Source organism: Protopterus annectens, chromosome 13.part0 (genome assembly GCF_019279795.1).
Source record: "Protopterus annectens isolate FY-2018-M chromosome 13.part0, PAN1.0, whole genome shotgun sequence".
NCBI classification, from domain to species: domain Eukaryota; kingdom Metazoa; phylum Chordata; order Ceratodontiformes; family Protopteridae; genus Protopterus; species Protopterus annectens.
The window spans coordinates 567,228,115-567,243,943 of record NC_056747.1 but is presented as its reverse complement, the minus strand read 5'-3'; the positions used below and the strand labels follow the sequence as shown (position 1 = coordinate 567,243,943).

The 15,829-nt window shown below is 43.6% G+C and overlaps 1 protein-coding gene across 1 annotated transcript in view; it reads right to left on the bottom strand.

Annotated features, from left to right (window-relative positions):
- Positions 1-817: 817 nt before the first annotated feature.
- CCT6A (chaperonin containing TCP1 subunit 6A) overlaps positions 818-15,829 on the bottom strand; it is a 1,157,445-nt gene continuing 1,142,433 nt past the window's right edge. Inside the window, exon 14 of the mRNA XM_044054211.1 lies at positions 818-1,149. Coding sequence (XP_043910146.1) covers positions 1,074-1,149 — 76 coding nt within the window. The 3' untranslated portion in view covers positions 818-1,073. The remainder of the gene's footprint in view (positions 1,150-15,829) is intronic.

Below are 15,829 nucleotides of genomic sequence, written 5' to 3'. Positions count from 1 at the left end.
AGAACAAGGGTAAAAAGGGAAGGGGGTCGACAAATAGGGGTCGATATATCTAAAAGTTAAAATTAAACTAAAATATATGTATTAGAACTAAGAGGGGGTTATTAGCAGTACCCAAGAGTAAATTTGAACTAACCTGCCTGAGCCGGTAGAAAAGCGCACCTCGTCAGCTATAGCGGCAAACGAGATCTGAGTAGTTACCGCCTAGCATTGTGGGATATAGGGGAGCCTCGAGCCAGTGGAATTAGCTCTCGAGCTTTAGTATTGGCCGAGTCGGAGCTGAGGATCGGCTCCGAACCCATCCAGCAAGAATGAAGGCGAGATTGACAACTTAACATTGTCTTTTCTACCAGAGGACAGGGCAGCTTGTGCCTAGTGCATGCCCTTACGTGTTTTAGGAGATGTATGGAATGAAAGTGGCACAGTGTAAAACAAAATATCCTGATGGCTGCTTGGATGACAGCTATACCAGCCCTTAAGTTCAAAACTTCTGATAGACTGAAGAGGAGTGGGAGCACAATATGAACTAAAAACAAACACTGGAAACCATGCAATGGTGAAAATATGGAAAAAAAATCCAAAATGTACTCTACTTACCTCAAGTTAAGCTCTGATCCTAGTAGGAGTAACAGGAAAGACCAGAGGTGGCAAAGACATGTTGTCTTCTTAACACCTGGAAGTTTTGCCAGCTGTTTCCTCTCAACTACCATCGAGTCTCGTGGGGGATTAATAACCCTGCTGAATAAGAACCTTGTAGATCAACCTGCACAAATACAAAAACTCTATATACCAGCTACTCCACAAAACTCAAAACCAGGCATAAAGGCAGGAGCAAACTTTAATGGGTACAAAGAGTGGGAAATCAATTTGTACAATTCAGTGCCATAAATTTAAATAAATAAGTTGGGTGGAAAGCCATGTTCACTGCATCTGGGTAGACTGCCACACTAGTCCAACAAAAGCATCCTCTCTGAATAACCGTAATGTCATGGTCTTGTATCCTCATATACCGCTTTCCGCAGGTTTCTCTGCAGCTGCATCTTCCAAAAGTTGTAAATTCCAGACTTTTTAGTGCATCACTTTTCTTTCAAAGATGACATCCCAGCTCTCATAATTTCATCAACTAGGAGAATGTTGCTAGCAATTACAGTGCTAAAAAAGACAGGAAAATATATCATAAATTTACACTGTAACAATTTCAGACAATTATATTGGCACCAGTTTGCAGTACATACTATTCAAAAGAATTTTAAAATTTATAGAAAATGTACAAACTTAAATGAAATTTCTTCTCATACAAAGCGACATTTTATAACATAGTTCTAAAAGTCAAACAAGAGGTCCATGGCCTACACTAATAAAAGGGCCTCAACTCAGCTAAGCACCATGGTAAATAAAATATTTCTTTAACCAGACTAGGTTCCTCAAGAAGACATTCCACTGACATCTACTGGCAAACACCCCCTATGCAAACATCTTATACGGAGAACTTCGCAATTAAGTGACAGATACATTTTTTTTCCCCCCCTGGTAAGAGAAATCCTATCCCAACTATATTTGCCTTTCATTCCCATGCTCCAAGGCATGCATCTTGCCTGTGCATGACATGGCATTATGCACCACAAATTTTTAGTGAGCAAAAATGTGCTACATTTTGAATGAATTTTAAACATGAAAATCATTTAAAAATCAGTCTTCCAATGAACCAAACTTGAAAGTTGACAAAGATTTGTCTGTGTATATGCGAACACACAAATAATTTATTATATAATCACAAGCTATTTAGCTAAACCCAGTTCTGTTGTGCCTGAAGGTTGAGTATTTGGAATACATTTCTTGCACTTTTTTGGGGCAGGATGTTGGTGTGTGTCTGTTTTCAAATACAGAAAGACCAGAATCCCGATTTTCATGAGACAAATAACGAAACTTAAAATCCCGAAACACGAACTTACACAGCACACACCAAGCCATCTGAAACCCACCTAGGTGGGGGCTATGCCCTCCCACTACCCCCCAAACTATATATACCAACTCTGGGATCACACTACAGTGGGGAAAAGGGCATATTTCCCCATGATGTTCAAGTGTTTAGTTGCACTGGGAAAAAGTGGTTTGGGATTTTAACTTTTATTTTCGTCTCATGAAAATAACGTTCGGTATTCTGGTCTTTTGATGTTTGAAAGGGGATATCTAGGTCTCTCTATATACACATATATATATATATATATATATAGATATATATATATATACACACACACACACACACACACACACATATATATATATATATATATATATATATATATATATATATATATACACACACACACACACACACACATATATATATATATATATATATATATATAGAGAGAGAGAGAGAGAGAGATGGAATTACTTAAACTGATTGAATACAATTTATGTTGACATGCATTAATGTCAAAACAAGCGGATAAACATTTAGTGCGTCGACTCACTACTGTGCATGTACAAAGTATCTTGGCACATGCAAAACAAAAAAAAAAAAAAAAAAGCACTACTTTTTGCAGGGGCCAACCCCCATATTGCACAGTTCTTGTGGAAAAGGGTACATTCTCCTTCCCTGAGATAGTCTATCTTGCACAGCTGTCTACCATATCTGTTTAGCTGACCAAAGTGTGCCAATTAAACAGATGTCAAGCAAAGTACCACTCGAAAGTTGCTGGGACCTACACACACACAACACAAACATGGAACACAGTTGCGCAAATCGTACTTACCTGTAAACAGTAGATTTTTGAATTGCTCAATCTGCCAAGGTAACCCAGTACTGACCAGCTTTCAAAACACAACTCCCCTTCCTCTCTCTCCCTGTGACAGTTGATTAGTTAAGCATATCCTGAGAGGGAAGCCTCCAGCTGTCACAGGGCATGAGGATTCAGGCTTTTTTGCCTGCACAAAGAAAGAAAAGTAAAAGTCAGAATCTAGCAAGAGTAAATTCACAGAGAATCACAATACTATATAAAAACCAAGCCCAACAAGAGATCAGGTTGAAGCCCAGCTCAATCCATGGGATGGTGGGTGTGTACTGCCATCCAGCGACATCTGTCATAGAAAAATAGGACTTTCACAACTGTGCTGCCTCAGTGGCATTTGGGATAGATTCCCAATGCTTACCATACCTGGAAGGTGCAAAGACAAGGAGACCCTAGAGAATGGTCCTAGCAAAATCTGCACTAGACCTTAAAAAGGAATCTAGTGTTTAGGGCTTTGTGAAGGTATGAAAACAGGACCAGGCTGCTTCCTCTAGAATGCTACTAGAATATACCACTTTCCAATACAGCATCAAAGAGGGTAACACCCTAGTTGGGTGAGCCTTAACCTTGCCTGGAACAGATTTAATGTAGTAGGAATAACAGAAAACTGCAGAAGACAACTATTGTACAATAGTTTTCTTAGAGACAGGTTGACCTTTATCTTCAGTTTAAGAGACAAACTGTTCAATAGTCCTAAAGGGCTTTGTCTGTTAACACCTGAACTGCATATACACATCCAAGGTACAGAGCGCATCTTTACACACTTTTTTGGATCAGTACAGAAAATGGGGAAATAGAGGGCTTAATTCAAGGTAAATTCAGAAATAATTTTAGACTTAAATGACAAATTAGTGCTCAACAAAACTCTGTCCATGTGAAAAAAAACTGACAGCTTTAGCCCACAAAGACCTTACAACTTCAGGGAGTCAGTCATCTTGCAAGTGTCAGAGCAAAAAGCAAAACAGTCTTCCAAATAAATTGTAGATAGATATAGAACAAACAGGTTCAAAAGTAGTGAGGTAAATTTGTCAAGAACAAAGTTGAAATCCCAGGAATTTGCTTTTGAAGGGCATCTCGCATGCAACATTCCTTTCATAAACTGACCACAAAGAGTTTAAAGGGGAACTCACGGGCAGACAAGCTGAGAGAGCCACAATATGCACTTTGAAGCATATGAAAAACCATCTCCAAGTAGCTCGTAAAATATTTCAAAACAGGGGTCAAAACTCCTTTTGGAACCTCTGTTATTGGCTAGACACCAACTAGAAAACTTATTCCACTTGTAAACACAAGACTTTCTAGTGGCAGGTTCTGTATCCTTAAATACCTGCAGCACATCCCCATGGAACAAGTGTCTAAAAGGTATCAGAACAGAATCATCCAGCCTCTTGGCTGCAATTGCTCAAGTTATGCTGTACCATTTGGCCCCTGATGCTGTGTGAGCAGATCCAGTCTGTGAGGAAGCTTCTGGTAACTGACAGTTCTATTGAAAGGGAGAACCAACATTGGGTCAGAAAGGAGGGTTACCACAATAATCTGTTAATTCTTCCTGAATCTTTACAAGTACCTTGGGAATTACTGGAAAGAGTGGAAATGCATACAGAAACTAGGAACATTCCCAACTATCGAAAGGATAAAGCATCTTCCAAGTACGACTACAAGGATGTCCAACAATTTTTTCAGTTGTCAGTTTAAGGAGGCGAACAGCTCTACTTGAAGTGTTCCCCACATCTGGAACAAGTCCTGGAAATTATCTGCATGGAGCTTCCACTCATGAGGCTCTATCTAGGATCTGCTTATAGTCTGCCAGCGTGTTTTGGTACGATAAAATGCATGACACCAGAAGAGTCAGAATGTTGAAGAGCCAGCTCCCAGGCCATCACTGCCAAAGTACAGTTTTGTACCTACCATAAATGTAGATGTCCGAACAGGACTGCATCTGCAGTCCTTACAAATGGGTTGTCCTGTTGTCAGGCAGCCCTTCGGTCGGCCGGATTCCAAAGTCTGGGTCTGGCCTCGGCTGGTGTCGCACTTCACCCGACGTCATAGCTGCAGTTCTTCGGGTATAAAGGCATCAGCCGACGCCATTTTCCTCAGTGTTTCTTGCCCCAGATGCCAGTTGCCCTCTTGGATAGCTAAATTTTGGATAAATGCCAATGTTTCCAAGTAGTAGAAGGCAAACACAAAAAATAATCATGTATGTACATATATACAAACAAATACACCATAAGAGATCCCCCCCCCCCAGCTAGCTATTAGGTGGGCAAATACCCTAGGAATACCACAGAGGGGAAGGAGGGTGGGTAATCCTGACTGCAGATGCAATCCTGTTCGGACATCTACAAAACTGTACTATGTCCTTCAAGGATGCATCTGCAGTCCTTACAAATGGGTAGAATACCATAGCCAAACTAGGGGAGGAGGAAGAAGAAATTATGGTGTAGTTAGGATCCCTTGCAAAACAGCAGTGGCAAACCCTGCTCGGGATCTAGAGTATAAAGGTAAGTTATAATGCTTGGCAAATGTATGCACGGAGGTCCAAGTAGCAGCCTCTATAATGTCCTTGGTAGCCACTCCTCGTAAGAAAGCTGTGGTAGTGGCTGTAGCCCTTGTAGAATGAGGCCTTATGTTCTGTGGAATTTGCTTTCCATGGTAGGAGTAACAGAATCTAATGCAATTTCCTATCCACTTGGAGATTGTCTGTTTGGAAATTGCTTTTCCTTCCCTTCCTGTTGCATATGCTACCAGAAGCTGGTCAGTTTTTCTATTGCCCTTGGTTCTGTCCAGGTAGTAGCGTAACTGTCTATGTACATCCAAAGTATGCAGCAGTCTTTCCCCTGTTCTGTGGATTGGGAAGAAGGTAGGTAGGTGGATTGCCTGGTTTAGAGACACTCTGGATACCACCTTAGGCATAAATGTAGGATTAGTTCTCATGGACACACTATCTTGATGGAAGATTAGGAAGGGTTGTACTGCCATTAAAGCCTGTAGCTCAGAAACCCTTCTTGCTGAGGTAACTGCCAGCAGGAAAGCAGTTTTCCAGGATAGGTGTTGAAGATCTGCTGTTGCTGCTGGTTCGAAAGGGCGCAGTGTCAATTTTTCTAGCACAAAGTTCAAGTCCCATGCTGGTAATGGTGGTTTCCTAGGAGGTTTTACATTCTTAATTCCTCTCAGAAACTGCCTGAGTAGAGGATGCGAAAAGACAGGGGGATCGAAGCTGTATTCTGAAGAAATAGCTGATGCATGTATCTTGATGGAGGAATAGGACAGGCCTGTATGGAAAAGCTCTGCCAGATACTCCAGGATGTTGGCAATGTCTACCTTTGACACATCTTTGCCCCTCTCGGTACTCCAAATGAGAAACCTTTTCCATTTTCCTGCATAGTTCCTTCTTGTTGAGGGTCTGCGGGCCTCAAGGATAAAGTCTTTAACCCTTTGGGATAAATCTGGGTTAGTTGCTCTTATATAATGTTCCAGGCAGTCAGTTGCAGAGTTTTCAGGTTTGGATGCAGGATGTTGTAGTCGCTCTGAGTTAACATCAAAGGAATCAGGGGTAGTGTCCACATTTTCCCCCCGAGACATGCTCCTCAGTAATGGGTACCAATGTTGTCTTGGCCAATCTGGAGCTATCAGAATGATCCTTGGACGTTCCTCTTTGATTTTCAATAGCACCTTGTGCATCAAAGGAAGAGGTGGGAATGCATATGCTGTCAGGCCTTTCCAACTGAAGGATAGAGAGTCCACCTTCCAAGCAAGTGGGTGGTACGTCCTTGTGCAGAATTTCTTGAGCTGGTGATTGAGTGGGGATGCGAATAGGTCTATTTGTGGCAGTCCCCATTTCTTTGTGATGACCTTGAAGATGTCCGGGTGTAGCATCCATTCGTGAGCATCCGAGGTAGTTCTGCTTAATATGTCTGCTAAGATGTTTTCTTTTCCCGGTACAAAAATTGCTTGTAACTGAATGTTGTAACTCAGAGCCATATTCCATAGGTCCAGTGCCATCCGGCATAGAGGGTATGAATGAGTGCCTCCCTGTTTGTTGATGTACCACATGACTGTGGTGTTGTCTGTCCTTATCATCAACTGGCCTTCTTGGAGGAATGGTCAAATTCTGGATTGCTAGTTTTACTGCCAGCATTTCTTTTTGATTTATGTGCAGGTGCAGCTGATCTGGAGTCCATAAGCCTTGTATGCACTTGTCCAGCATGTGGGCCCCCCAACTGAGGTCTGAGGCATCCGTTGTGATGGTTTGGCTTGGTTGAATGCTGTGGAAGGGCAAACCTGGGTTTGACTGGCATGCCTGAGCCCACCATAGGAACTCTTGTTTCAGGCATGGAATTAGTGGTATTTCGGTTTCTAAGCTGTGCCTCTGTTGAGACCATAAATTCTTTAGGTACCACTGTAGCTTTCTCATATGCAGTCTGACATGGGGGACCAGGATTATGCAGGATGCCATGAAGCCCAAGGCCTGCAGTACTTTCCTTGCTGTTAGTTTGTTCTGCTTTGTTAAGGCCAAGAAGTAGAGAGGAAGTTGTTCTTGTTTTTCTGCAGTTAGGAATGCCATCTGTTTTACTGTGTCCAATTCTGCACCTAAGAAGGTTATTCTTTGGGATGGTATCAGTCTTGACTTTTTTATATTGACTGTGTATCCCAGGGCTTGTAGTAAGCAAATGACTCTTTGTAAGTCTTCTGTTAGCTTGTTTTTGTTGTCCGCTTTTATCAGGCAGTCGTCCAGGTATGGATATATTTGGATTCCCTGAAGCCTGCAGTGAGCGATTACTGATGCCAGGCATTTCGTGAACACTCTGGGCGCAGTAGATAAGCCAAAGGGCAATGCTGAGAATTGATAATGCTCTGATCCTGCAAGAAATCTGAGGTATCTTCTGCAATTTGGTCGTATGGGGACGTGCAGGTATGCCTCCTTGAGATCTAGAGTTACCAGCCAATACTCCTTGCCCAGCATGGGAAGAAGTTGCTGTAGGGTCAGCATTTTGAATTTTGGAACAATGATGAATGTGTTTAAAGCGGACAGGTCGAGAATAGGCCTCCAATTTTTCTCTTTTCTTGGTACCAGGAATAGTCTGGAGTAAAATCCCTTGCCTTGTTCCATAGATGGTACCCTTTCCACAGCTCTCATCTTTGCTAATTGAGCTATTTGTTTTAGAGCTTCTGTCTTTTGATTTGGTGGTAGGTTTGGCATTCCTCTTTTCCTGGTAAAGTGTGGAAATGAAACCTGTAGCCTTGGTCTATAGTTTGCAAAATCCACTTGTCTCTTGTGATATAGTGCCAGTTTTTTGAAAATAAGGCTAACTTTCCGCCTAAGGGTGCTGCTATTTGTTCCCTGGTAGGCGGTGCCAGAGCCAAGTCACTGTGATTGTCCTGTTGCAGTGGTAGTAGTTGTGTCTGTGCCTCGTTGGTTGTTACCTTGCCACTGGCGTCCCCTGTAGGCACCTCCTCTGGATTGATTTTTGCCTCTTGAACGCCTATTCCTGCCTCTCTGAATTTTAGAGGAGTCTGGAAAGGACCAATTTTTGGAAGGCCAGTTCCTGCTAAACCTTGGAGGCTGAACCTGTAAGAAATCTTTCACTGTTTGTACAGATTTTGCCTTCTCTTCCATTTTCTTCAGTACCTGTTGAGCAGGAGAACCAAATAAACTGACCTTATCCATAGGAGCATCTAATAGTTTTGCTTTAACATGATCCGGCAAGACCTGTTCTTTCAACCATGCATGCCTTCTTATAACTGTGCCAGTCATGGCTGATCTAAAGGAAGCCTCCAGTGCATCATAGCCACATTTTAAGGAATGGTTACTAACCTGCTGAATGTTATACACCATTTCTAGAACATATTTCTTATCTAAAGAATCATCAGAGGACAGTTTCTTAGTTAACTGATCAAGCATAAACTCCTGGTATTGGATCATATGAAACTGACAGTTCAATGCCCTAGCTGAGAGAGTAGCAGAGGTGTATACTTTTTTACCCCATCTCTAAGGACCTGGATTCCCTTTCAGAAGCGAGAGGGTTTTTAACTGAGGTCGCAGCTACTGCCTTAGGCCCCTGGGAGATAGTCTCGGCATCTGCAAAAGGAGCCTTGTATAAATGGTGATGAGTGTCCGGGACCCTGTAGAACCTATCGGGCTTAGCAGGGGCTGGAGGTAAAGTATCAGGAGCAGTGCAAGCATCATTAAATGCATCATCCACAACAGGAAGAACTGGAGGTACAGCTAAAGGCCTATGTTGTGGTAAATGCAAAAAGGTCCTAAGCCTTTTCCTTGAATCTGAGAAATCTTGTCCCTGCCATTGGAATTGCTCTCTCATGGCATGTAAAGTTTCCCCAAAGGAAAATTCCTCTGGTGGAGAGGCAGAAGGAATCGATTCTTCATCATCGGAATCTTCATAAGTAGAAAAAGAAGCCTCTGGATGGTCTGTATTGTCTGTATCATCAGAAGAATCATCTGAGGACACTGGCTCAGGGAGCTCTGCTCTAGGTCTCTTTTCTGGAGGTTGAGAGGCCCTGTCTGGGTGAGATTGGGATACCCTTATTAAAGAGATGAGATCCTCTGCCAGAGTAAGCATTTGGGAACTGGAACTGGGCCTGTGAGAGGGGGGCTTAACAGGCACAGACTTAGAAGTTTTGGCTGCTTTAGCCCTGGCAAAGGCCTTTATAGACATGGCTGCAGGCGGCCTAGCAGCACCACGTGCAGGGGTAGAAACATCCAAAGGGATGGTGTCCGATAATTCTTGTGAAACAGTAGCAGGTAGAACTTCAGAGACCGATTCAACCAGGGTAGAAGGGGCCTTGGTAGTAGTCATGGATTCGGCTGAAGATAGAACCGTTTGCTCGGTTTCGGCCGAAACAGAGACACTCGCGGTTTGCATAACCGTGGTTTCGGCCGAAACCGCGGACCGCGAGTGTCGGTCCTTTTCTTTGCTTTTCTTAACAACTTGAGAAGTCGGAGGATCCGACGGCATTATGTACGCAAAATCTGAGCCGAAAAACTGTTCAGCAAACTCCGACCGACGTCTAAGCGTCCGTCGGTTGAAAGAAGCACAGGCTAGACAAGCTGCTACGTCGTGGTCTGGGCCTAAACAAGGTAAGCAGTAAGAGTGGAAATCTTTATGAGGTATTTGTTTCCCACAAGTTAAACAGTTATTCACTTTTTCTGACATCGGCTGAGGCAAGAAAGAGTCCCCAACGGGGTACTTAGCTTTTTAGAAGTCTTCGAAGTAGTATTCGGTAGTAGTAATCTCTGGATCTGACCGACCGGCACTTGCGAACAGCTTCTGCTTCGGGCGCCACGCGGCAAGAAAGACTGAGGAAAATGGCGTCGGCTGATGCCTTTATACCCGAAGAACTGCAGCTATGACGTCGGGTGAAGTGCGACACCAGCCGAGGCCAGACCCAGACTTTGGAATCCGGCCGACCGAAGGGCTGCCTGACGACAGGACAACCCATTTGTAAGGGCTGCAGATGCATCCTTGAAGGACATCTGGTAGAGAGGGTATGACCTTGTACCCTCTTACTTGCTTGGGTACCACAACACTACAAACTCGAGTTCATAAGTGGCGAAGAACTTTTAAGGAACCCATGACTGCCAACATCTCTTATGTTTATGTGCTTTGGCATGTCCCGAGGACCCCACAAGCCTTGCTTCCCACAAAATAGAAGTCATCCTGAACAGAGGATCTAAAAATAGAAATGGATTCCTGGACATCTCAACTGCAGCTTCTGTTTCACAAATCCCAGTACTGGTTCCTGGAATTCCAAGGGATGGAGGTGCTGGGTTCAACAATTCTTCAAGCACCACTAAATGTTTGTCATGTGTAGTCTGGCTAGTGGTATCATGAGGACACTGATACCATGAAACCTTGAATTTTGAGGAAGTTGTCTGCTGAGGCCACGACTAGGCGAGAGAAATCCAAGAAAATGCCCTGACGAGTCAGCACTTTGCCTTGTGGCAGAAAGGCTATATTTTTCACTGTGTCTAGCCAACACCCAAGGAAAGCAATTCAATTTGAAGCCCAGGTGGGAAAGAAGAGAATCAATCTAGTCCAAGGACTCCAGGCACTTAAAGAATTTGCAAAACTCAGCAAGTCATCTAAACGAGGACAAATGTGGATATCGAGGGTTCTGCAATAGGCAACTCCTGGGGCCAGACACTTTATAAACACTCGAGGTGCAGCAGATAGCCCAAGGGGTAATGCAGAAAACTGGTGATATAAGCTAGACACAGCAAATCTCAATTTCCTGAAATTGGGAGCAACAGAAATAGACACCTGCCCTTGAGATCTAGAGTTACCATGAGACAATGGTCTGGTGGAAGCAATGCTAGGACCGACTGCAAGGTGAGCATTTTGAATTTCAGAACTTTTACAAAGGTGTTCAAAAAGGACAAATCTAGAACGGGTCTCCAGAAGTGCTCCTTTTTTCATACCAAAATGTTTCTGGAAAAAATTATTTTGCATATTGCAGAAACTGGTACTACAATCCTGCTTCTAATATATGATAGAGCACTGGATGAAAAACAAGTTACAAAGCAAATTACATCCTCACCATAACAATGTATCTGTGCTGTCTGCTTTTGTCCTTCCTCAGCCAATGGGTCTCTGGTCAGACTTTGGCCACCTCAGTAGACTGGTTCCATAGCTAAACATTCTCCCCTTCATCTGAATTACGTCAGATTGAGTTTCCCTCTAGTCAATTTTGCACCAAAAAAAAGGGTACCAGTACAAAACAGTTAAACTTAAATCACATTTTAGCTAGAAAGAGGAAGGTTGATGCTCATCCAGCAAGGTAGGCAAGGAACACTCCTCAGGACATATTGGTAGCATTAATGAAAAACTTCCAAAGCAGGATGGGGGCTGGAGGGCAGGAGGTTGAGACAAAACAGAGGTATGTATCTGATGTCTTTCCTGTTCGTCATCAATGGATGAGTGACCCCAGCTAGAGAAAACACTGGGTGGTCCTTGAGGAAGGATATTCTGGACTAATGCGGAACCAAATGCTTCCCTATTTCTATACAAGATGTCCATTTTGCAATGAGCAATAAAGGTATGAACATTAGACTAATTAGCAGCTGCACAACATGGAAACTCTAGACCAGAAGCAGACGTATCCACAGATCTGATGGAATGAGCATTGGGGGGGGGGGGGGGGTTAAGTAATCTCAACCTTTTAGTCTTGTAAAACAAAACAAATGCAACTGGTGAACCATCTGGCTAAACTTACCTTTGAAAACGCCTTACCCAATTTAGCCTTACAAAAGGATACAGTCTGATTTCCCGTAATCTTTACTTCTATGGCGACAGAATCTAAGCTATGTACATTCAACATGTGCAGCATCTATTCTCCCTTGATGGAAAATATTGGAAAGAATAAGTACAGTTTTGTACCTACCATAAATGTAGATGTTCGAGTATATACCCTGCTGCCGTCATCACACTTGGGTTATCCTGCCGTCAGGCAGTCCAGCAGTCAGCCCGAATTCCAAAGTCTTGGTCTGGCGTCGGTTGCTGTCGCTTCTTCCCTAATGTCAGTGCGCCAGGGGTATATGAGAGGCATCCAACGCCATTTTCTGCTGTGTGATCCAAGTGTGATGACTGCAGCAGGGTAACACGATGAACATCAGGTAGGTTGATGAACTGATAGTCTCCAATGTCACCTTAGGTAGAAAAAGGGTTAGTCCAAAGGGATACCTTATCTTTATGAAAAAGGAAATACAGTGGTTGGGAAGCGAGTGCCTGGAGTTCTGATACTCGTCTAGCCGATGCAATTGCACCCAGAATGTTTACCATGACAAGGAAGTACAGTTGTGCAAGATCTTACCATAACAGTAGATGTCCTTCTCTTCCACTGGTTGCTTTAAGGTACTCCAGATGTTACACACATGCTCCCTACATATACCGTAGGGCATAAAGGTGATGTCTGGACGTACCACCCTCAGAACTGAGGACCAAGTCCACGGAAAAAAAGAGGTAACCAGAAGAACCAGAAGACAAAGAAGCAAGGGGAGGAGGGAGGGAATAAATACTGCAACAGTAAAATGGAAGGACATCTACTGTTATGCTAAGATCTTGCACAACTGTACTATTTCCTTCCATTTCACTGTTGCAGTATTCTTTACAATAGTGAGAATGTAAAAGCTCAGGTAAAAAAAAAAAAAGGATGGATGGACCAGCAGAGTTGCCTAGGAACCCATGAAGAATGGCCCTAGCAAAACCAGCTCTAGCTCTGGATATCGCATTCAACTTACAGTGCTTGGTAAATGTATGCACAGAAGTCCAGGTAGCTGCATGAAGAATAGAGGTAGTATCCAGAACCTTGAAAAAAAGCACCAGAAGCAGCCACAGCCCTAGTAGAATGAGCCTCAAAGAAAGACTCTTGCCATAGAACAGCAAAAAGAAACTGCCTTAGAAATCCCAAGAAGAAATAGTCTGCTAGGAAACAGCCAAACCTACAGATCTAGGAGGAAAGGAAAAAACTGATCAGATTTATAAAAAGTCTTTGCCTTATTCAAATAAAATCTGCATCGTCTATGCACATCCAAAGTGTGCAGCACCTTCTCACTAGCAGACTGCAGAAAAGGGAAAAAAGTGGGCAAATGAAAAGACTGATTAAGAGAACTCATTCCTGACCCAGAGACTCCCCATACTCTGGGATAGACTGCCCATACATGTCAAGCAGAGTGCCTCCTTGGCCCTCTTCAAAAGGAACCTTAATGATTGGATGGGAGATAGGAAATTCACCCCAGGGATCACGTCAGTCGCCCTGCTAGACAAGGGTCCAGGGAAGTAAATATTGTGGGAAGAAATATCCAGGGAATTGTTATGGCTAGGCTTGTATAGGCCCTAGGGCCAACAGCCTAGTACCAACCTATGAACCACTTTGGCTGCAAGAAGGATAAGTATGAAGGGACACCCTGTCCTTCCAAAACACTAAAAGAGAGAACAAGCCATAAGAGCTTGAAGGTCAGACACCCGTCTGGCAGACGGGCCAACAAAAGTACAGTCTTCCAAGAACAATGCTGTAAGGAAGCTAAATCTGCAGGCTCAAAAGGAGCCTAGGTCAATTTCTCTGAAACATTAAAATCCCAGAACGGAGGGATAGGCTTCCTAGGAGGCCTAATATGAAAGGACTTTAAAAACTCTTTAGCCTCAAATCTAGAAGCTAAAGGACGAAATAAAGGCAGACAAGCGGAAATATCTAAGTGGGCCTTAGAAGAATAAGCCAACCCAGCACTGAGCAGTTCACACAGATAAAATAGAACCAAAGGGAACATCCACAGAAAGTGGAACCAGGTTACGAGAAAGACAACAAACGGAAATCCTCTTCCATTTGGATAAGTGGGTCTTCTAGTTGTGGGCCCCCTAGCCTCATGCAAGACCCCAAGCATGTCCTCAGAAAAAAGGTGTATGTATGAAATCAAAATCCTATCACCCACAGTGTCATTTGAAGAGTGGACGGGTGAGGATGGATGAGAGAGCCCCTGTCTTGTGTAAATAGGTCCACCCTGTCAGGTAACTTGTGATGACTTGGCTAAATGTAGAAGAGGGAACCAATGTTGTCCGAGCCAAAAGGGAGTCACCAGTAACATTTTGGGAGCATCCTGTTGTATTTTGAACAGGACGTTTGGAATAAGGGGAGGAGAGGAATGGCATAAAGAAACACCCCCCTCCAGGAAAGACGGAGCATCCACCTTCCAGACCAGCCTACCTGTGACTGGCACAAAAAAAAAGAGAAGTTGTCTGTTCAGAGGGGAGGCAAAAAGACCTACTCGAGAGTACTCCACTGGTGGGCAATGTCCAGAAACATCCCTGTGAAAATCCATTTATGAGATTGTGTTATGGACCTGCTCCGAAAGTCTGCCACAATGTTCTGACCTGAGGGAATATAAACTGCCTGAAGTCTCGCACAATACTGGATAGCTAGTTCCCACACTAGAAGAGCCAACCAGCAGAGGAGTGAAGATCCCCCTCCTTTGCTTGTTAACATACACATCACTGTGGTATTGTCTGTAAACACCTTGCGAGGCCCTGGGGAAAGAGAAGGTGATAAGCTTGAAGAGCCAGAACAGCTCTCATTTCTTTGACATCGATGTGGTTTTCCCCACGTCTGAAGCATTTGTAACCAACTCCTGAGAAGGAACGGGGGTTGAAAAGGGAGCCCTGAATTGAGAGAACTACTGAATGAATCCACCACTGAAATTCCAGCTTAAGGCATGGAAGAAGATACAGCAAGTAGTCCAGGAGATGAGAAAGCTGAAGCCAAACTGACTTAAACCACTTAAGTTCTCATGTGGAGTTTGGCAAAATGTAGCATAGGAATGGTGGAGGTCATAAAACCTATAGCTCTCAAAAACCTCTGTGCTGTGATTAAGGCCATAGGAAGAAGGGATTGAAAGAAAGAGATGAGAGTCAAGGCCTTGGGAGGAGGCTCCTGAGAGCACCCCAGCACTAGCAGGTTTCACCTCATATCATGCGTTCCGGCCCCAAAATCCGGACAACACCAAGAAAGGAGGGGGGGGTGTCCATATTCATAAAGGACACCCACACCTCAAGGTTGGTGGCAACGCACGATGCATCGGAGGCCATCCAGGTGCAATTAACCATAGGCAAGACTGCTCTGCAATTTGTAGCATGTTACAGGCCACCCTCTCAAACTCAGGAACCTCACATGGCCTTCCTGAAAACAATGGAGAGGATAAATGTATCTCCAAACACCATCATACTAGGTGACTTCAACTATCCTAATATAGACTGGGAACACTACTCAAGCCCAAACACTCTAGCCCAAAGGTTCCTGGAGTTCATAAACTCAAATGCCATGGAACAACTAGTCACCATCCCCACAAGAGGAGAAAACATACTTGATCTCATCATCACGAACATGGGATCACAATGTTCAACACCGAAGTATACCCCTCACTGGTGAGATCAGATCGTAAACTAATCTCGCTGGAGGTCCTCATCCTGCCCCCCCTGAAATAAAAAAGACCACAGTGAAAAACTTCTCAAAAGCCGACTTCACACTTCTAA